The 21,956-nt window shown below is 48.2% G+C and overlaps 1 protein-coding gene across 2 annotated transcripts in view; it reads left to right on the top strand.

Annotated features, from left to right (window-relative positions):
* Positions 1-21,956, top strand: part of RASA2 (RAS p21 protein activator 2) — a 516,748-nt gene that overhangs the window by 459,011 nt on the left and 35,781 nt on the right. For both annotated transcript variants that reach the window (XM_085633666.1, XM_085633665.1), the window contains exons 20-21: positions 9,816-9,898; positions 12,047-12,255. In XM_085633666.1, coding sequence (XP_085489792.1) covers positions 9,816-9,898; positions 12,047-12,255 — 292 coding nt within the window. The remainder of the gene's footprint in view (positions 1-9,815; positions 9,899-12,046; positions 12,256-21,956) is intronic.

Here is a 21,956-nt window from a genome sequence, read left to right as displayed (position 1 = left end):
GAGTCATTGCGTCTCTCCGTGAGACTCGCATTGACCTTAATTTGATGCTTGCCTGTCACATTCACTAGGCCCAGCCACATAAGTGAGGTAGCATTTTTATCAGGACAAGTGGGAGAATGCTGGGTGGTAGAAATGTTGTGGATTCCTGCTGATTCTGGAAGTTTGTCACAGAAATGCAAAGAAAATGTGCAATATTAGGCAAAGTCTGAGGTTTGCTGGTTATTGTGGGTAACAAAACGTTATGGGATCCTTTCGAGGCATACAACCCTGTACTCCCCTGCGGGGCTAGTTTTCAGAAAAGTCTAGGTTTGGTAGGTTTCCCAGGGTGGCCGTAGATCCCAGGCCAAAAAAATGCTGCTACTCCATTGCCTAATCAGATAATTTTTCTGACCAGAAATGTTGATGTCTCCACCTTGTCAAGCACTAGGCCTATGCACACAAGTGAGGTACCATTTTTATAAGTACACTTCGGGGAATGCTGGATGGATGGAAGTTTGGCTCCCTGCAGATTCCAGAACTTTCCATCATAGAAATGTGAGGAAAATGTTTTGTTTTTTTCTTCAAAGCCTGAGGTTTGCAAGGCATTCTGGGTTAAACAACCTGGTGATAGCCAAGCAAGTCACCCCATCCTGGATTCCCCTAGGTGTCTAATTTCCAAAAAATCTTGGGGCCCAAAAAAGGAGTCCATGTTTTTTGTGGAAACTTGATGTATCCATGTTGCGTTTTTGGCCTCTTTCCTGACCTGGAACTGGGCCTACCCACACAAGTAAGGTATCCTTTTTATCAGAAGACTTAGGGGAATGCTGGGTGGAAGGAAGTTTGTAGCTCCCTGGGATTCCAGAACTTTCCCTCAATGAAATGTGAGGAAATCTGTTTCAGTTTGTTAAGTCAAAGTTTGAAGTTGACAAGGGATTCTGGGTAAAACAACCTGGTGAGAGCCTCACAAATCACACCATCCTGGATTCCCTGCGGTGTTGAATTTTCAAAAATATGTCGATTTGCTAGGTTTCCCAAGGTGTCGAATGATCAATGGCCTAAAATCCACAGCTACCCACTTGACAAAAACAGGTCCGTTTTTAGTGGAAAATTGTGATGTATCCATGTTGCAGTTTGGGCCATTTGTCGTGGGCACTAGGCCTACCTGCACAAGTGAGGTACCATTTTTATCAGGAGACACATGGGAGCATAGAATAGTAGGATATTATTGCTAATTGTATTATGCTTCATTTGTGCCTTCCAAATGTAAGCCACTGTGTAAGAATGAAGACATTTTGAGAAATAAACTCTCTAAATCATATGCTCATACTGTCGTGTAGTTTCCACTTTCCAGTAGGAACTTCACATTTGTTGAGCAAATTAAAATTTGGGATGGTGCTAGACTGATTCTGATCACCCCCTCAGGATATGTTGTCCTAAAGGCATATAAAACAATATCTAGATCGCGTACTCCTACTATGTGTTCCCTAATGTAAGTGTCTAGGGTGTGTGTGTTTTATGCCAATAATCCCTTATCGGATGATCAAACCCTCATTACTTGAAGGGAAAGAATGTAGGTCCCCGTCTTGGTCACAAATTGGACATCGCTCCTTGCAGAGCGACCAGCAAGCAGCTGGGCTGAGGTTTCAGCATGTAGTGACCTCTCAAATACAGCAAGTGCTCCTCTGCCTAAACCTGGAAATGCGTGTTTATTTATAACAAAAAGCATCCTTGCTCTGAGCCGAGAACTTAGTCAGGCTGCTGTTGTTTATGATCTGTATATAGCTGCGTCGCTGCATAAAAGGACAACAATCACATTTGTACAATGTATGTTCAGACCCTGTACGGGATGTTCAAGGTGCTGTGATAGTGTTCTTACAAAGTGGAATTTGTAAACAATGTATTTTCAGAGAAATTAATCTTACACTGGCATGCACGCAAATTTGTGCTAAAAGTAATCGTGTGAAAGAGAAGGCAACTTAGGAAAACATGTGCATTTAAAATGGTAGCATTTCTCACTTGGCCGAACAAAGACACAACCGTATGGGTACACACAAATTCAGAGATGTACAAATAACTACTGCTCCTAAACTCCATATCATGTGCCCATTGAAGAAATATATAGGTAGCCATATGAATCGATCTATACTCAGTACTCAATGAAAAACCATTGGACGGTGCAACTCAGTTGTTGGCTCTGGGTACCTTGGGTTCTTGGAGAATCTACAAATCCTATATATCCCCTCAACCAAAAGGGTCTAGTGAACCTGTAATGGTACATTGGTTTTGTAAATCAGGCTTCGTAACAAAAAGTTACAGATGAAAACATTCACAAATGGCTGTATTTTCCTACTCGTTTTCAATTTTATCAACAGTCAGTTTCTGGAGAAACCTTGAGGGATCTACTCATAACCCCTTGAATTTGGAAATGTGTCTACTTTTCAGAAATATATAGCTTACCTGTATCACCCAAGGGTTTCACACTGGTTTGCACCACAAACTGGAAATCAGTTGAAAGCATAAAAAATAGGGAAAATGGGTTACCTCTTTAAACAATGCCAAAACTGTGGTAAAAAGTTAGGTTTTTCAATAAAGTTCTGCTTGTCCTGCAAACTGGGAAGATGGTGCTTTAGCACATCATAACATTTGTTGATGCCATTTTTGTGAAAAAAACTCTCTCTTATCTAGAGCACTGTTTCCCTAGTTTTCCCCAAGAACTAAAAATGTATCTATATTTTGGCTATTTTCACGGTCCCCTTCACGAGAATCCACAAACCCGGGTACCTTTAGAATGCCCAGGATGCTGGGAAAAGAGGATGCAAATTTGGAGTTGATAGTTTATTTTGCAGCAAAAGGGTTAAATCTTCAGCCTTGTCATGAAGCCTAGCAATGCCGTTTAAAAGGGGAATCTACCCAGCTGTTTTCTGAAATGTCTAAAAATAGTGTTTTCAACGTTGCATGCAATGGGGAGCACACGAGCATAGCAAGTTCCGCCAGCGTATAATAGCCCCTGTCTGCAGACGGCTAAAGGGAATTCAGCAAGGGAGCTGCTTTACTATCCTGTATAGAGATGCAGTAAATTGGTTGACCACCTAAACCCGGCTAAAGTTTTTAATCTGTATAAGCAGCCCCATCATCTTCTTTAGTCAGGCAGGGGCAGCACTTTCTGTCACATGGGACACTTTAAACTGCTTAATAAGGAGCTCCTTAATTTGATTCAACTTAACTAGGGCATCCAGGAAGGATGCCTATTGATGGGTCTGCATAGCACTGGCAGCCTAGGTCCCGATGTCATAACAAAGCCACCCTTGGCCAAAGAAGGGTCGGCTGATGCCATTTGTGCTCAGTGCACTTAAACAACTAGAAGCACAACAAAACCTTGTTCAGCTTTTCCCTCAACCCATTTAGAAAGCATTACCAGGCTTTCACAGCACTTTGGAATGCTACACCAGGAACATTAAAGCTATCCCCTGAGGTGTTTTTTTAATGGTATTAATTTAAGGGCACTAGGAAGATACCCCACTGACGGACGTGTTAGCTACTGGTTGCACACCCCTGGATGCTTTTACAAAACTATTTTTACCCAAAAGAGGGATAGCTGATGGCATTCAGAGGTCTTGAGCCCCTATGCTGGCCAGATAGTATTACTGGATCTGCACAGTACTTTATAACCCTGCACAAAACACTTTAAAGCTAAGCTCCGCAAACTCATTTTAATTCGAAAAAGTCCTGACCAAGGGCAACAGGAAGATTGTCTGCTGGTGGTCTCACCGGTGGCCCAGCCCTTGAGGCTTTAATAAAACTCTGAACGAGGGACAGCAGACAATCACTCAGAGGATTCATGCACCAAACCCTTGGAAGCATTATAAGGCAGTTACCCTAGCAGGGCCCCCAACATAACTGGCTGCATGTTTACACTTTACTGTATATACTTATCTGATAGCGACTACTAGCCGCAGATTCCTTCACATAGAATTATCCCCAGGCGTGGGACTGGATCCGGAAACTTTTTGCCACAGCATCCCTGCGCGCCGGGGGCGGGGCGACACCACGCGACTCCACCCAGGCGTCGTCCGCGTACGTGACGTCAGCGAGGTCACATAAGACCCGCTCTGGCACGCCCACGTCAGTTTTTTCCTTTTCCGCGTGCAACGCGGATCCGTTCCTTGCTGCGGGCCTGTTTAAGGACCTCTTTCTTCCATTCTTTTTGATGGAACAGTGTGTGCGAATGCTTTCGGGCTTTAAAACTTGCACGTTTTGTGGGCGTCTTATGTCGGCGACGGACCCTCACCTCATTTGCATGTGGTGTTTGGGGGAGCATCACGGCACCTCAGATTGTGCGGCATGCCAAAAGTTGAAGCCGAAGTCATGGCGGGAGCGTCAAATGAAACTTCTCTTGGCGCGTCTCTCCAGATCAACGTCCCCTCGGTCTGCTTCAGCGGACGGCTTCAGGTCCGGCCGTGGTCGTCGTCCTCGCCTTTCTCCGATGTCACATGAGCGTCGCTTCCCGGTGGGTGTCGCAGTTCGTCCCCGGGGGCTGGTTTCCGGCCTACCGGGGGCGTGGACTCTCCGCGGGTGATGCGGCCCCGCGTGTCGTCCTATCCACTGTTTCCCGGTGTTGGGGCATTGAGAGTCCAGATGGAGACTTACGCGGCGTCTTTGCAGGCCTCGCTGGCGTCGCCTCCTCCTTTCCCTCCTGGGGCGCCGGCGGATCCCTCGTCTTGCGCAGGGCCCTCCGCGGCGCCGCTGGTGGCTCCGGCCCCGGTGCAGACTGGGTCGGATCCAGGCTTGGAGGATGTGGTGCTGTTGGGTTGCGGCTCCTTTGGGGCACCTACTTCAGGCCACGGCGTCTCTGCCTTGCCGCAAACCCCCGCAGGGGTCCCTGTGGTGTCGCAGGAGGTCGCCGGGGCTCGGGTCGCATCCCCGAGCCCCTCTCGGTTACTTGGCAGGGTGGTCTTGTCTAAGGCCGAGGTGACACCGCTACGGCACCAGCAGCAGCTGGACCGTGTGGAGCCACAGGGGTCCGCGGACTCTTCTCTTTCTGCTCCGGGTCGAGGGCGGACCCCTCGTCCCTCTCCGGGCCCCTCTCGTACCTCCTCACAGGCGGCTGCCTCGTTGGATGGCGAGTCGGAGGTTGTATCGTCCCTGGCGTCACCACAGGGGTTGCCAGGCGACCTTCGCCTCCTTTTGGGCTGCAGCTGGCGGAGGGTTTTGGGCCCCTCCCCGAGCCCGTCCCGTTCCCCCACGCCAGTGGTTTGCTCGGCGGGGTCGGGCCGGCGCCATCCCGGTGCCGCTCCGGGGCCGGTGCGGCTCCAGCTCTACTCCGGTCCCCGCTCCAGTCTCCAATGCGGGATGACTTGGAGGTCCCTTGCCCGGTGAAGCCGGATGGCGCCGGTGTCCTGCCTCAAGCAGCGGGCTCTATGCTCCGCGCAGGGGTCGTACCGTGGATTCGTCTTCGGACGCTCCTTCTCCGGAGGCAGGCTGCATATTGGTATCGTCCTCCCGGGAGACTGGTCGCCGTGTGGTGTCCTTTTCAACGGCGTCGAAGGGCGGCTCCCCGCCCTTCCTAAGGCCGGGGTGTTCGTCGGAAAGGCAGCAGGTCCTTCATTCTTCGGCTCCTCCTGACTTCCAGGTCTGGCCCTTGCCCGCCCCGCTTGGCCTCAGGGACGGCCGCCTTAGTTTGCAGCCGTCGCCCACGGAGGAGCTGTTTTATCCACCGCGGGGCCCTACGTATGCGGGTGCGCCCTTCTCTCACGCGGTGTCCACGGCTGTGGGCATCCTACGCATGGGTGACCCGGTGGCTAACTTTCCGGCGGACCATCTGTTGGAGGTCCTCCACCAGGGCTCTGGTGGGAGGGAAATCTTGCTTCCCTTTCAAGGTTCGCTCCTTTCTGCCTTGACGGGGGCTTGGAGGCGTTCTGCCTCCGGGGACACGGTGCCTCCGCATCTTCTGCATCGGCACCTTCCGACGCTGCGTGACCTGGCGTGCATGTCCATTCACCCCTCAGCCGCCAGCCCCCTTCTGCAGACTGCTTTTTCCTCCCTGCCGCCCCTGTTGGCTCCGTTGTTTTTCTGGCCGTTTACGTCCTTCCTTGGGACTTTGGCATTGTTGGCTGCTGGACGGCCCTTTTGTTGTTGTGTGTGAGTTCTGCAGGAGTTGTTGTGCAGACTTGGCTCTGCGATTGGGCCTTCTGCTTTGCTTGGGCTGCTGTCAAGCCTGTAGCGGGGGTGCTTTTTTCCCCTGTGGTTCTTTTGTTTCTTCCTCTGCTGCGGAAGTTCTTCTAAAGAGTGTTCCCATATCTTGGGACTTCACGTGCCCTAATTGGGATTATGGTAGCTGTCATATGGCTTGCGCTCTGCTGGAGGGTTCTTGTCGCCTTCGGGTACCTGTTCTCCATGGTGTTTACATAGGTTGGTTTTGCTTCCTGAGGTCGTGTGCGCAGCCACTCGTGGTGGTGGTCCGGGCCTCCCCTCCTCTCCCTGCTCCCGTTCTGAGGTCTGGGATGTCCCTGTGTTCTCCCTTGCCAGGCGTTGCCTACTTGGCCTTCCTGGGGCCTCGGGCTGTTCTTCTTGCTTCTGACCTTGACTGCCGGCATTGTTCTGGCTGGCGGGCTGCTCTCCATCTGGAATGGGCTCGCCTTCTTCTCCTTAGTTTCCTTGGGCCCTCTAGGCTTCTTCTTCTTCTGTCTTCATGTCTTGGCATTCGGCGGAAGCTCTGTTACCGTGTGGGGGGAGTGGGGTGCTTCGGCATCTCTGACCTTGCCCTTGGTTCCTCTGCTGTGAGCGTTCGAGCCTCTTCGGCCTTCTTTCCCTCCTACGTCCCCTTGGGGTCGGTGGGGCTCTGCTTGTGGGGGTTCCCTTGGCCTGGTAGGGGCGAGGTTCTACCTGGCCCACAGATCTGGTCCCTTGTGGTGCCCTCTGTTCTGGATTGGCTGGTGGGGTCCTTTCGCAGACCCTCCTTCCCAGGGGGTATTGCTAGGGTATCTATTCTACGTGAAGGAATCTGCGGCTAGTAGTCTCAATCAGATGTATGAGTTACTTACCTTCGGTAACGATGTATCTGTTTGAGACGATTCTAGCCGCAGATTCCTCCACGGGCCGTCCTTCTGCCCCTATTCTGCGAGGACCCTTGGGTTGGTCTTCGGTACTCGCCTCCCGGTGGGGGGCTGTGTCTCCTGTGAGTGCCTTCCTTGTTCTTGACGGGTGGCTCCGTCTGGGGGCGGTTCATTCCTCCTTTGGTCCTTTGGAGGATGGGGTTCCGGTGCTCCGGTGCCCTGATGCTCTGGCTACTCCAGGTTTGGGGGGGGGGATCGCTTTCTATCCCTGTCCTCCCTCCCCTCCTTTCCTTCCATTGCTATCCTCTGATTAAGGGTCATCTAGCCTTGTCTTGCCCTTGTCCCTTGTGGGTGGTTACCCTCTAGGTTGGGGTGGCTTGGAGGTTTGTTGTCCCTGTCTGTCTTGGGACTGGATGAGGGGGGTGGGCTTCCTCCGTGTGCCATGACTTTTATGCCTGTTCTCCCCTCGGGCACGGTGGTGTGTGGTTGTCTACGTGCGGGGAGTGTGGCTGCGCAAGTTTCTGCTTGTTCTTCTTTCTTCTTTCCCTGCCCTTGGGGTCATTGTTTCTTTCCAATTTTTTTCTGGTCTTCGCACACTGTTTCCATGGTCCCACAGTTTATCTGGTGGTTCCGCGTTGTGGTGCGGTAAAACTGACTTGGGCGCTCCGGGGCGGGTCTTATGTGACCTCGCTGACATCACGTACGCGGATGACGCCTGGGCGGAGTCGCGTGGTGTCGCCCCGCCTCCGGCGCGCAGGGATGCTGTGGCAAAAAGTTTCCGGATCCAGTCTCACGCCTGGGGATAATTCTACGTGAAGGAATCTGCAGCTAGAATAGTCTCTACCAGATACATCGTTACCGAAGGTAAGTAACTCGTACGTTAAGGAAAGTCTTTTATCATGCCTATGGTTATTCATAGCTATAATGGTTAGTTGACGATGATAGGGTGCTATTTTATGGCATGTGAAGTTTTTTCTCTTCTCCTCTACTTGTATATTTTTCGTGACGATGTCCGGGTTATTTTAATAAATTATACAATACATCTTATTCTGATTCCAGCTCTGCATGCTGAGGATCTTTCTTTCCATATCTTATTCGTTGATTCTCTCCTGGCCATGATAATATTCCCTTCGCAAAATAATATTGCTTGCTGAAACTGTCAAGTGATTGACCAGAATGGGTCAAATACTGTACTGGTTGTTAGAGTCTTGCATTGTTTGAAAGTCCAGCAAGGGCTGGTCAACTTTGTGATGAATATATGAAAAAATGTATTATGTCTGTACATGATGCAAAAACTGCTGTCATTCCATTACAGCATCTTAAATATTAATATCAACGTGCAGTAGTCAAGATGCAGTTCTGTGGGAGTGCTGCTACTGTACCTCAGAATGCTTTCTGAGCTCTTTTCACTTTGCACTGGCTGAATGCTTGAGCAATTTTATTTTACTTATTAATATCATTCTTTAGAGCTGACCTAGCCACAAGGGTAACCGAAATAAGCACAGGGATAATTTTCAACTGTGCTAGCCCGTACAGAGAACTGTGGACATGAATGACATATGAGGAGTATAGAGCTAGAGAGAGTATAGAGATAGAGAGGACCATGCGTATTTAACTACAAGATTTTTTATGTGATAAGATTCTGTACTTAAAGAAACATGCATAGTTAGTATACAGAGATTTGTTATTCCTTGGCTTGTCTTTTTAGGTGTATTTATGTGACAAATACAACAAAACATTGTACAGTTGTGTAAAGACAAACAGTGTTATTACTGTCCTTATATAGCGATCTCAATTCTTGGGATGCACGTGTGGGTTGCACCAATAAAGGTATGCAGCTGCGACAAAAGCTTAATGTTTAACTTGCTAAAAATTTCAATTGGCGTACATCTTTTTAAACCTCCTCAGTTGCAAAAGAAAAACATTAAAACTTAAGGCCTGGTTTGGATCTTGGCAGACAGGTTACTCTGTCACAACGGTGACGGATATCCAGTCCGCCGAAATATAAATCCCATAGGATATACCCCGTCCGCCAAGATCTAAATCAGGCCCTTAGTTTCTTCAAGGTCATAAACAACTGAGCGCCGAAAGGGATTCATACTCCATATGGCAAACATATGTTTTGTGGGATAATTTGGTGTTTTGTTTCATTTATTTTAGAAAGCACTCAGGCTCCAGCATTTTGACTTTGCAAAGGAACCTGTGTGTTGTTACAAGATCATGCTATGCCATTGAGCTGAAACCCCTTTTAAGGTGTTTTCTACATTCTATTTTCAGTGATCCTGATATTAGCAGGGAGATCTCACACTTGGGTGTCTTACCTCTGTATGTAGTAATGTCACATCGCCCTGAGAAGGTGATTATACAAGTAGAATGGGTTTTTACCGTTACAGTTGTCGAGGTCATGTAGTTCAAATGTAGTTAATCAGAGTGAGCTACCTCTATGTACCTGTATACCCGATGATAACCAAACATCTACTTGAAGCATCCTTCTTGTTCCTGGATGTTACCACTGATGCTCTGACACCGCTTCCCTTTATAACTTGAGTGTTACATGTTTTCCGATGTGTTCTTGCAGTATTGTCATTTTGAATTTTTGATTTTAACACTGTACTTTCTCTTGAAAAGTTATGAATATTTTTGCAATTTACCAATTTTGTATACTTTTTAAATACTTTATAAATAGTGATATTTTTATGTGATGTGTAATGTTTGACGTCTGTCTAAATAAGCCTAATTGGTTGGTTGATTGATATTTTCTGGTGAATCCATATGTGTTTGCAGATAAAGAACCAACCTACAGCATTCCAATCAAAAACATATCTGCTGTTGAGAAGGTCAATGAAAGATGCTTTGAGAGGGATAATGTAAGTATGATCTGTTTCGCTTCAGATACTTTGACATTTTTTAACTTGGGGCCTTATTTAGAGCTGGTTGGTAATAATATTCACTGATTTCTGGAGTAAAAGCTAAATCTGAAGAATCCACAGGTGGAATTTCCTCTGGATTTAGTACTTACTGCAGAAATAAGAGGATGTTCAGTTGCCACTTGCTACATAACATATACAATAAAGTGATTCAATAGTATGTTTAAATACAGTTACATCCAGTGGTAGTGGCAATTGTTGTGCAAATTGTGGTGAAGTACAATCTTTGTCTTAGTGCAGGCTTTTTACTCCAAATGGGGTGAAACTCTTGTAACTAAATCAAGTCAACCCAATATTTTTGATAGTGATAATCTGACATACTCATATCAAAAATACATGTATTTTCTCAATGTTAACCAAAATATACAGATCTTTATTTAGCACTAGTCTCAGTACTTTTTGATACTTCTGTTAAGGACAAAATAAGGGAGCACCAGGGCATTTCTACCAAGGAACAAGCCGTCTCTACTATGGTTGAAGAGGATGCAAAGGAAGATTGTGAAGTCCTGTCTTAAATCGTCATCCTCTGACTATCATCAAGGAGCTGGTGGTGAAAATACCTCAATACTTTCAACCACTATGAGTATGAACCCGCTCATGATGGAAACCTTGCATTTTCCCACTGGTATCTCTAGCAATAGTACTTTCCTCTTCAAGACTTAAAGAATCGGTGCTCTATTGGTTGGGCCTCTATCTTGGCAGTAGAAATGATAGCACCTTAACAATGGTACAAGTCAAAGCCAGGTTCTCTGTAACAACAAAGGATTTGCCAGGAAAAATGTAAGAATTGAAGGATTCAGGGTTAGAGAAGCCTAGAGTCTGTCTTGTTGCTGGGTCCTTTAGATTGTTATCTCACTTGTATTAATGAGACAGTGTTTTACATTTGTGCTTTGGGCAGAGTACTCTTCAGGTTACTTTTGGTATTTTATATTGTTTGACTTGGTGTTTTTGTTAACACATAATCATTACTGTTTTGATTATCACATAATTGGCCTTATTTGTTGCCTACTATGTTAACAATTGAACTCCTTATTTTTCCTCCTTTGCCTTTTTGTTGTAGCCAGTGTTGTAATTGTTTCATTATAAACGTTTTCTCTACATTTTTCTATCTCAGTCCAACTAGTCCTGTATCTGAGGATATTGGAATTTAGTTATCTGAACTTTCAACATAATTTTTGTTTTGTGACACTTATATAATGTGCTTCCTTGTGTGACTACAAACCCTTTTGCTGCTCCTACCTTCAAGCAATTGATCCAGTCCAGTTAATTGATCTTGAATACCCATGTAAGAACAGGCTTTTCTTGTCTGAGGGCACCCTACCCATAGCAGAACTAGATTTAAACGGATGCATGCAAATCGACCACTATCCTGAGCAAGAGCACTCTGACCTTGATAGAGGACAAGGAGATTAGGGGGCATCTTGACTACCTTGTATGGAAAATCCTAGCCTTTTAAACAATTTACTTGTTAAGCCAGCAAAGTTTCAAACTTTATCCAGGCGTAAGTCAAACTGGGGGAAAAACTTTGTGAATCGGTTCATATTTATTTCAATTATCAAGGCACTGTGGGATTTGAAAGTCTTTAGATTTATTTTTCTATGTCAGTGACAGGATACATGGGCAGAGAGTGAGTTAAAATTAATCTAATGGAGGCTACAGATATTTTTTGTTTGGGATCAGACGTATAGTATTAGCCAATGTGCTTCCTCCATATTGCAAATGTACATTTGGTCATTATGTAAGTTCGAATAGAAAATCTTAGAACATGGTCATTCTTTTCAGTCTGATTTATTATTGATTGAAATGCTGGAGGTTATTTGGTAAATGCAGTGGTGTGTTAAGTGAGTATTACGTTTTTCACTTATTTAAATATATTCTTCAGGTGATATAGAACTTGAGCCAGGGTTATTCACTGCTTTGACATCAGAACCGTGAAAAAAGAGTGGAGAAGTTCCTTCCCTAAATCTTTACTCCCAGTGCGTATTTGATGTCCTTCACAACCCTTGGGTCAAACATCTCCTTTATTCACAGTTACCCATATATATTTTACATCGTAGAACTTACACAGTTGCATGATTTTTTTGGCAGATGTTTCAAGTTTTACATACCGACAAACCCCTTTACGTTCAAGCCAACAACTGTGTTGAGGCCAATGAGTGGATCGAAGCACTGAGCAGGCTTAGTCGATGTAATCCACGCAGGCTGAGTGTTTATCACCCGTCGGCTTATCTGAATGGAAGCTGGCATTGCTGCAAGGCCACTTCGGAAAGCACAGAAGGCTGCACTCCATGTACTGCGTAAGTAGATAATGTCTTGATTGATTAGGTTCTTTAGACTTGCAAATAATGTACTAGCAGTTCAATTCTATTAATGTTTTTTATGCAGCCTTTGATAATGTCTAAATTGATCTTTCAGGTAAAGAGCGGCTGAGAGTCTGTAACCCCATGTAAACTATTGTTAGATGTTACTGATAAAATGGGACTATGTAGATGATCTGTTCATGATGCTATTCTGAGCTTTTTGCAGGGAATCCTTGAAGTTGAAAGTTAGTGCTACTCCAGAAGACCTGTTTGAAGCAGTACGTCTGCCTGTGTCTTGCTTTTCGTATGACATCTTTTGCTGTCAGGCTAGTCGTTTTAACAGTGTGTGCCACAGCATCATTTGTTTAAAAAAAAAAAAGGGGGTATTGTCCCAAAGTTTTTTCTCGGGAGCCAGCTTATGTGTGCGTCACAGTGCCAGAGTTGCTGATTACGAGGCTGTTTGCATGCACTTTGTTCCATCTCATGTCTTTGTTCCACCACGGTACACTTCTTGTCCTTTATCTCACACTTGCAGGTTCTTTTTCATACTTATTTTCTCCTTTTTTTACTGCTTTCCTGTTGTATATTTCCTATTTCCTTCTATCTGCGTATGCCTTTATCTCTCTTGCACTAGGTCAAAGTGTACTGATGAAAAATAATCCTGGTTCACAAAAATGAGTGCTGGTGCCAGCCACTGGCTACATCTGGCACAAATTAAGCTCTATGCAGAGTGTCACAAACAATGTTTTCTTTTGTTAGTGCTCCATCAATCTCAGCCAATTAGCAACCCGGAACTTGTTCCTTTGTGCAGTGTTCTGTAACATTGATCTGAAGGAGACAGTTATGGATTCCTCACCTTAGAATTACCCCCAGGCAGCAGACTGGATCCAAAGAATTTTTATGTTGCGTAGGGCGGCTGAGGCCTTAAACCTCGAGCTTCCTACGGTGGCAGTTAGGACTAACCTCCTGACCAAGGTGCTTCAACCGGCAGCAGCCCCAACTGCTGTTCAATGAGGCCCTTACGGACATCCTTTTGGGCATGTTGTCCAAGCCCAACACGGGGGCTTCTGTGGACACGATGATTGCCCACCGCCTGGCCCCAGGCGACCCCATTTTCCATTCCCACCACCCTACCTGTGAGAGCTTGGTGGTCCAAGCCTCGACTTCCAAGGGCGCATTCCCTACCGCACCACCTGATAGGGAATCCAAGAAGCTGTGCTACCTTGGGAAGATGATGTTTTCTTCCTCCAGCTTAGGACAGCGGTTGGTGAACACTGCATGTCTCTTGGTCTGTTACTTCCACTCTGTGTGGGACTCGGTCGCACAGGTGCTGCCTCAATGCCTTGAAGAAGCCCGGGCTGTACTCCCCCATGCAGAGACCGAGGGGAGAGACGCAGCAAAGTTCGCTATCCGATGTGGGTTGGACACCACCGACTCGTGGGGCAGGACCATTTCCACGTCAGTAGCCCTCGTACGTTACGCCTGGCTGAGGTCCACTGGCTTTTCGGGCGATGTTAAAGCTACTCTTATGGAAATGCCCTTTGATGGCCGTTGCCAGTCCGGCGACAAAGCAGACAACGTGCTCTAGTGCTTTAAGGACTCTAGGGCTACGGTCAGATCCTTGGGCCTTGCTTCCACCTCTCGCCTGCGCAATCTGCTTTTCGCCCCTTTCGTGGCTACAGAAGTGGTGCCTTGCTACGTTCCACCCAGAGCCACAGGCCTGCACAAGCTGTCCAGCCTCTGTGCGGCTGGGGACCCACCGCAGTGGGTCTGGGAGCCAGCGGGCGGGCCCGTCCACCAGCGCCCCCTCTGCAGCAGCCTCCAAGCCCTCCTAGTCTGACCTTTCAGGGCCACCTATCGCCAGTGGGTGGCAGGATTCGCCATCACCTCCCCCACTGGCGCAACATCACATTGGACAGGTGGGTTTTGCAGATAGTCCAAAGGGGCTACTTCCTCTCCTTCAGGCTACTCCTCCATCCATGCCACCTCAATTCCATCGCATGTCCCAGGATTACCTGGCCCTTCTCCAACAGGAAGTTACTGAGCCATTGAACGAGTTCCTGCCCCAGAAGTAAGTCGGGGTTGCTATTCCCACTACTTTCTGGTGCCCAAGAAGATCAAAAGCCTGCGTCTTATCTTGGATACCAGGAACTTCAACCGCTTCCTCCGGAAGGAGAAGTTCAAAATGTTGACATTGGCTCAGTTCCTGTCTGCCCTCGACCCTGGAGACTGGATGGTAGAGTTGGACTTGCAGGACACTTATTTTCACATCCCCGTCCTGCCAGACCACAGGCGTTATCTACAGTTCAAGGTAGGCCACGAGCACTTTCAGTTTACCGTGCTCCCCTTTAGCCTTACCAGCACCCCTCGGGTGTTCGCCAAAGTGATGGCGGTGGTCGCAGCTCATCTGCAGAGATCAGGGGTTCCAGTCTTCCCCAATCTTGACGACTGGCTGTTGAAGGTGGGTCACCCCAGGCTGTTGTCTCCCACCTCCAGACTACGGCGGACCTCCTGCATTCACTGGGGCTCACTATCTACGTGCTGAATTCACACCTGATTCCGTCACAGAAGCTCCTTTTCATCAGAGCGGTTCTGGACAAAGCTCAGTTTCAGGCTTATCCTCCCAAGCAGCGAGTCTGGGTTTATTCAGGCTATGATTCCGATCTTTCAGACTCTATCCCTGGTTTCAGTCAGAATGACACTGCGGTTACTGGGCTTCTTGCATCCTGCTGGTGGACTATGGCAGGTGGCATATGCGGGCTCTTCAGTGGGACCTGAAGTTCCAGTGGGCACAGCATCAGGGAAATCTTTCCAATTGCGTCCAGATCTCGGAGGGCACTGCACGCCAATTGCAGTGGTGGCTAACAAACCAGGAATGTGTCAACAGCAGATCCCTCTCCCTTCCCCTACCAGAATTCACAGTGGTGACAGATGCACCACTTCTGGGGTGGGGCAGTCACATGGGAGAGGCGGAGATCAGAGGCCTCTGGTCTCCGGCAGAGTCCGGGCTCCACATCAACCTTCTGGAGCTTCAGGCGATCCATCTTGCACTGAAGGCATTCTTTCCTTCTCTTAAAGAGAGAGTACTGCAGGGGTTCACGGACAACACCATCACCATGTGGTTCTGCAACAAACAGGGCAGGGTGGGGTTGTAGACCCTATGTCAGTAGGCACTTCGTCTCTGGAATTGGCTGGAACATCAGGGCATGTCCCTGGTGTTTCAACACCGGGCAAGTTCTCTGAACGCCAGGGCGGACGAACTCAGCCGCTGATGCATGATGGGTCACGAATGGCGTCTTCACTCGGAGGTAGTGCAAGGTCTCTTTCAGCTGTGGGGAGAGCCTTGGTTAGATCTATTCGCCACCGAAGAGAACATGCAATGTCAGCAGTTCTGCCCCTTGGAATTTACAAAGCGGCACTCGCTCTGCGACGCTTTTCGTTGCGAGTGGAGTTGCGGTCTTCTATACGCCTTTCCACCTATACCACTTCTACCCAAAGTGCTGAAGAAGATCAAGCGCAACTGGGCCCAAGTCATTCTTGTGGCTCCGGACTTGGCACAGAGAATCTAGTATCCAGAGATCTTGCACATGGCCATTGATCCTCCGATCAGACTGCCCCTTCGGGAGGATCTTCTGTCGCAGCAGCAGGGGACGGTGATCCACCCGAACCTGTCCAGCCTCCACCTCCTTGGAGTGTGGAGATTGAGCGGTGACGGTTGACCGCTTTTGACTTTCCTCCTGAAGTCTGTAACGTTATCTTGGCAGCCAGGCGTCCCTCCAAAACGGTATGCGCCTGTAGATGGAACAAGTTTGTGGTATGGTGCGCAGCAAAGGCTGTGGATCCCCTTTCTGAGGATCTCCTCTTCATTCTTTCCTTGGTCCAGCAGGGCTCTGCTCTGGGCATTCTAAATGGCTATCTTTCGGCCATTTTGGCCTTTCTTCGACTTCCTGACCAGCCTTCTCTTTTCAAGTCCCCTATTGTAAACCGCTTCCTTAAGGGCATTACTCATTTGTATCCTCCAATTCCTTTCGTAATTCCCCAGTGGGACTTGAACCTGGTTCTGACCTATCTTATGTGCGCGCCTTTTGAGCCCCTACATAACTGTCCTCTCAGACTTCTGACTCTTAACACTGCCTTTTTGGTTGCCATCACCTTTGCTCGCAGGGTGAGTGTGCTTCAGCCTATTTCTTCCAAACCTCCTTTCCTGGCTGTTCATCCGGACAAAGTTGTCCTTCGCACTAGGCCTTCTTTCCTTCCCAAAGTGGTTACCTCTTCCCACATAGGGCAGACCATCACTTTGCCCACCTTCTTTCCGCCCCTGCATCCTTCTAAAGAGGAAGAGATGCTGGCTCCCCGTCTGGATCCAAAACGTGCGCTTTCCTTATATCTGGATTGCACAAAACAATTCCGGGTGGATGACCAGCTGTTTGTTAGCTATGTGGGGGCCAAGAAAGTTTGGGCTACGCAAAAGCGGACCATTTCCCGATGGGACGTTCTTTGCATCAAAATCTGCTACTCCTTAGTGAAAAACGAACCCCCAGCAAGGTTGCGCACCCATTCCACCAGGGCGACGGCAGCCACTACTGCTTTTGGACTTGGGGTACCCCTTAATGACATCTGCCAGGCAGCTACCTGGGCCTCTTTGCGCACATTTCCTAAACACTACTGCCTGGACAGCCAAGTCCGGATAGACGGCTTCTTTGGCCATTCCGCTCTCCAGGACTTCCTGGTGTGAACTTGATTCGCAGACCCACCTCCAGGGTTGGTATTGCTGGGGTATCTATTCTAAGGTGAGGAATCCATACCTAATTGTCTCTTTTAGATGACCAAGTTACTTACCTTTGGTAACAATATATCTGTAAGAGACCTAGATTAGTTAAGGATTCCTCACCGCCCCACCCATCCTCCCCGTTCTGCGAACTGACTTCTAGGGTAAGGGACTTCCCTTCAGGGCCTTAGTTTTGTGCACCAGTGGTCAGTGTCTTGCATGGCTCTGCGCTTCTGACGTGGAATGCCGTGTAAGGAACGGACGTCAGTGCACAGGGGCGGCGCCTAAGTAGAGACTGCAACATAATTCCGGCGACCACGACGCCAATGATGAATGCCGATTCGACCGAAGCCACCTACCAACGCACAGGGATACTGCTGAAGAAAAAATTCTCCGGATCCAGTCTGGGGGTAATTCTAAGGTGAGGAATCCATAACTAATCTATGTCTCATACAGATAAATCGTTATCGAAGGTAAGTAACTTGTTCATTTGCTCCACACACATGGATTGAAGTGTAGATCCTTTGAGGATGGGGTGGGGGCATATAACTGTAGTTGTAATACACCTGGTCACAACGACAGCAGAGTATCCTCTGTGGTAAGCATTCTAATTTCACCTTAAGCTGTTGTACTAACAGCTGTAGAGCATCTTTTGGCCCCATGGCCACCTGAAATGACCCTTTTCGCAGTCTACTGTATAGAGATGTGAGTTGTCTGCCTGGAGCTGCTCAAGCCTATAAAAGGAAGTGAATCAATGCACAAGTAGAAATCTGTACGCGGTAGAGAAAGTGAGGTAGTTTATGAGCTAAATAGAAGAGGTACTTTTGATCAGGACTATGAAGTAGGATGTGGGGCTATATAGCAGCTTAGTCTTCAATTTCACTACTTTAATGACTTAAGAGGAGACTGCTCTGTATTTGTTTCATGTAAAAAAATCTTCTGATAAGATTTTGATTGAGGGACATAGATATATGCAGACAGCTGTTTAAATTTCTATATAGTGGTTCAAAAAGCGTTGGTTGTTTACTCAACTGGGTTATTAGTAAGGTTGGAATAGAAGGAACAAGTAACCATATACTTGTAAGCTAGTTATTCAACTTCTATATCATTGCAACATGGTGCATCTAGATGCTGGATAAAAAAAGAATAATATGAAGAGGCACTACACGTAGGAAAGAAAGTGAGGAGGTTGTGCCGATAATTAAGAAATATATATGTATGTGTGTGTGTGTGTATATATGTGTGTGTGTGTACACACAGATATATACTACACCAAAGTGATGTGCATAGTGTCAATATAGAATCAACCACAGCTTGCTGACATCAGTTCTCTTCATTCCACGCCATCAGCACAGATCTGGAGAGAGCTACCTCTATCCGCTTGTTGAACTATTTTTTTCTGCATTTTATTGAGCTTGTTTGAGAATTTGTCTCCCCTTGTGTTTATGTCCTCCCCCCCCCCCCCCCAAATAAACAGTGGGGTTTAAACCCTGTGGTTCCTGTCACATACCAATGTCTGTGACAAACCCCCATCTGGTTTGTCTCTGGTGCCTAGAGCAGGACCTCCACTCCAAGGCCTGTGAGCACTGCCGCGCCATGAATCCCAAGGCGGGGAGGGATAAATCCCTAAAGCTCCTGGTAGCCCGATGCCGGTCGCCTCCACGACGTTCAGGGTCCCGGTCATGAGGAAGGTCCTGGGACTGTTTGTGGACCCATCCCAGGTGCTCATCATCACACTTAAAGTGGTCGGGTAAGTTCCAGAAAAGCTTCTAAGAAATCTAAGGAGTCAAAGCGCTCTTTGACTTTGCCGCAACGATCCTAGTCATTGTATTAGGTGCTGGAATGACGTTACTCTAGACCTCACTTCTCCATGGAGTCTGTCTCTGGTTCCGCTACGTGACTCTGTGAGTTTCTCAGAGACAAAGCGACCCCCATCCAACTCTGAGAATTTTGTGCAGCTATGCACCTCATCTTTGGATGGGTCAGCCCTCTGGATTCCCGCCGGCAGGTCCGCCCTTGGCCTACTCAGGCCCCTTGGATCGGATTGTGGTTTCGGAATGACTCCGATAGGCTGCAACCTTCCCCAGGACCCCTTCCATCAACATCATTCCCTGTGCCGCCAACCCCATCATCATACCCAAATCCAATAAGGAGCCGGACCAGCATAGCTCTGGTGCCAGACGGAATTTGTTTGCTTCAGAGTCCGAGACAGGGCATACTTTTTTCGACAGGCCCAGGGAGGAGTATGATTGTGGAGGATCTGAGGATCCATATGGTTGCCTCAACCCTTTAACTGAACCAGAAGACAACTGGTATGAGGAACTGGCAGATGCCACTGGTATGGACACCTCCCGAGACTATGGCTCAGTCTCTCCTCCTTTGCCATGGTGGTGAGGAGGGCGGCTGAGGTCCTGGACCTTATGCTGCCATCCTTGGCAGTCATGACTGTCTTGACAGAAGTGCTTCAGCCCCACGTCGCCACCACAGACCATCTCACTTTGGCAGTCTGGTTGTTTAAGCAGCCACCTCCTAAGTTAACCCTGGTACGTTCCCTACCACACTGCTAAATACGGAGCCCAAGAAGGTGGATACCTTTGGCAATGGAATGTTCTCTTACGCCAGCCTTGCATTGAGGTAGGTGAACACTGTGTGCCTCTTGGGCTGATACACCCACACAGTTTGGGATTTGGTTACACAACTTCTGCCCATGGTCTCAGTGGAGGCCCGAGCCATACTGGACAGGATGAGCAGAGGTAGCCATTTGCTGTGGACTGTATATGAAAGACTTGCTAGGTAGAGCAATTGTGTCGTCGGTGGCACTCGTGCGCCATGCCTGGCTGAGATCTACAGGCTCTTCGGGGCATGTCCAGGCATTACTTATGGATATGCCCTTCAGTGACACCCTTCTCCTCAGCGTTAAGGCAGATTCCATGCTAGAGGACATCAAGGGCAGTCGGGTCGTTGCCTGGTCACTGGTTGTCTCCATGGCTTCACGTCAACCTCATTCTGCCTTTCGCCCCTTCGTGGCTATGGTAGGGGCAAGCAGCCACTTCCATTTCCGCCCAGCCACCAAGGCCCCCTATTCCTTTCCGGCTTCCACAAGCCTCAGACACACAGCCAGTGGTCCACCTGGTCGCACCCCACCCCACCCCCCAACCTGGCAATCGCAGCCTCAAAGCAACTTTGGTTTGACCTCTTACCATCCCTGGCAAACAGTTGGGGGCAGGATCCAACACCACCTACATCGCTGGCAGTCCATAACATCAGATAAGTGGTTACTGTAAATTGTTCAACAGGGATATTCCAGCCCATTCTTTGAAACCCCGCCGTCCATACCACCATCCATAGACCGGCTGACTGGACAGCATCTCTCCTTGCTCTGTCAGGAAGTGCAGGCTCTTTTTGCCAAGGAAGCCATTAAGAGGGTACCGGCATCAGAAGTAGGCCATGGTTTCTATTCCCGTTACTTTCTCATGCCCAAGAAGGACGGAAGCCTCCACCCTGTTTTACACCTGAGCCCTCTCAACTTCTTCCTGAAGAAGGAGAAATTCAAAATGTTCTGTGTGCCCTGGAGACTGGATGGTAGTCCTGGACTTGCAGTATGCCTACTTCCATATATCCGTCCTGCCTACCCACAGGCGTTACCTATGGTTCACAGTTGTGCCACGAGCACTTGCAGTTCCAAATGCTCCTTTTTGGCCTCCCCCGTGCCTCTCAGGTTTTCACCAAGGTGGTGGTGGTTGTTGCAGCACATCTGCAGAGGTCAGTTTTTCCAGTCTTCCTCCACCTCAATAACTGTCTGTTGAAGACAGGCTCATCCTATTCAGTCGTTTCCCACCTCCAGACTATGGAGAACCTTCTGCACTCGCTGGGGTTCACTATCAACATGCCGAAGCCACACCTGACTCCCTCTCAGACGCTCCCTTTCATCGGAGCTGTTCTGGACAGAGTGTAGTTTCATGCCTATCCTCCCGAGTGGTGAGTCTAGGATATTCAGGCTATGATACGAATGGTTCAGCTCTGTCCTGGAATTCAATGAGACTGACTCTGAGGTTGTTGGGCCTCATGTCATTGTGCATTCTTCTGGTGACACCTGCCCCCTGGCAAATGCAGACTGTGCAGTGGGACCTGACATTTCAGTTGGGTACAGTATCAAGGAAATCTCTCCAACCTGGTGCAGATATCGGAGGAAACCGCAAAATATCTGCGGTGGTGGAAGACAAACTGCGATTGGGTCAGTGACAGACCCCCTCTCCCTTCCCCACGAGAACTGACTGTAGCGTCACTCCTGGGTTGGGGCGGCCATCTGGGAAAAGTGAATATAAGAGGACTCTGATCTCCGGTGCCTTCTCTGCTCCATATGAACCTAAAGTTGAGAGCAATCCATCTGTTATCAAAAGCCTTTATTTTTTTCCATGATTGGAAAGCTGGATCAACTGTTCACGGATAACACCACTACGATGTGATATTGCAACAAACAGGCCGGGGTGGGGTCGTGTACCCTGTGTCAAAAGGCCCTGCGTCTCTGGACATGGCTGGAATTTCAGGACATAATCCTTGTAGTTCAATACCTGGCGGGCTCTCTGATCGCCAGAGCAGATGAACTCGGGTGCCAATGCCTAGCGGATCATGAATGGCATCTCCATGTGAAGGTGGTGCAAGGTCTCTTAGAACATTGAAGAGAACCTTGGTTAGATCTATTCACCTCTGCAGAGAACTCGCAAATTCAGCATTTTTGCACACTGGAGTTCACAGTATGACTCTCGCTTTGGGACGCTTTTCTCAGGCCTCCTGTACACCTTTGCACCAATACCACTCCTGCCCAGAGTTCTCAAGAATGACCATGCCCAAGTAATTCTTGTGGCACCAGATTTGGAAAGTCCTGAGTAAAACCAGGACTCCGATCAGGCTGTCCTCCGATCAGGCTGTA

Source organism: Triturus cristatus, chromosome 11, assembly GCF_964204655.1.
Source record: "Triturus cristatus chromosome 11, aTriCri1.1, whole genome shotgun sequence".
Classification (NCBI taxonomy): domain Eukaryota; kingdom Metazoa; phylum Chordata; class Amphibia; order Caudata; family Salamandridae; genus Triturus; species Triturus cristatus.
This window is presented reverse-complemented; position numbering and strand designations above follow the sequence as displayed.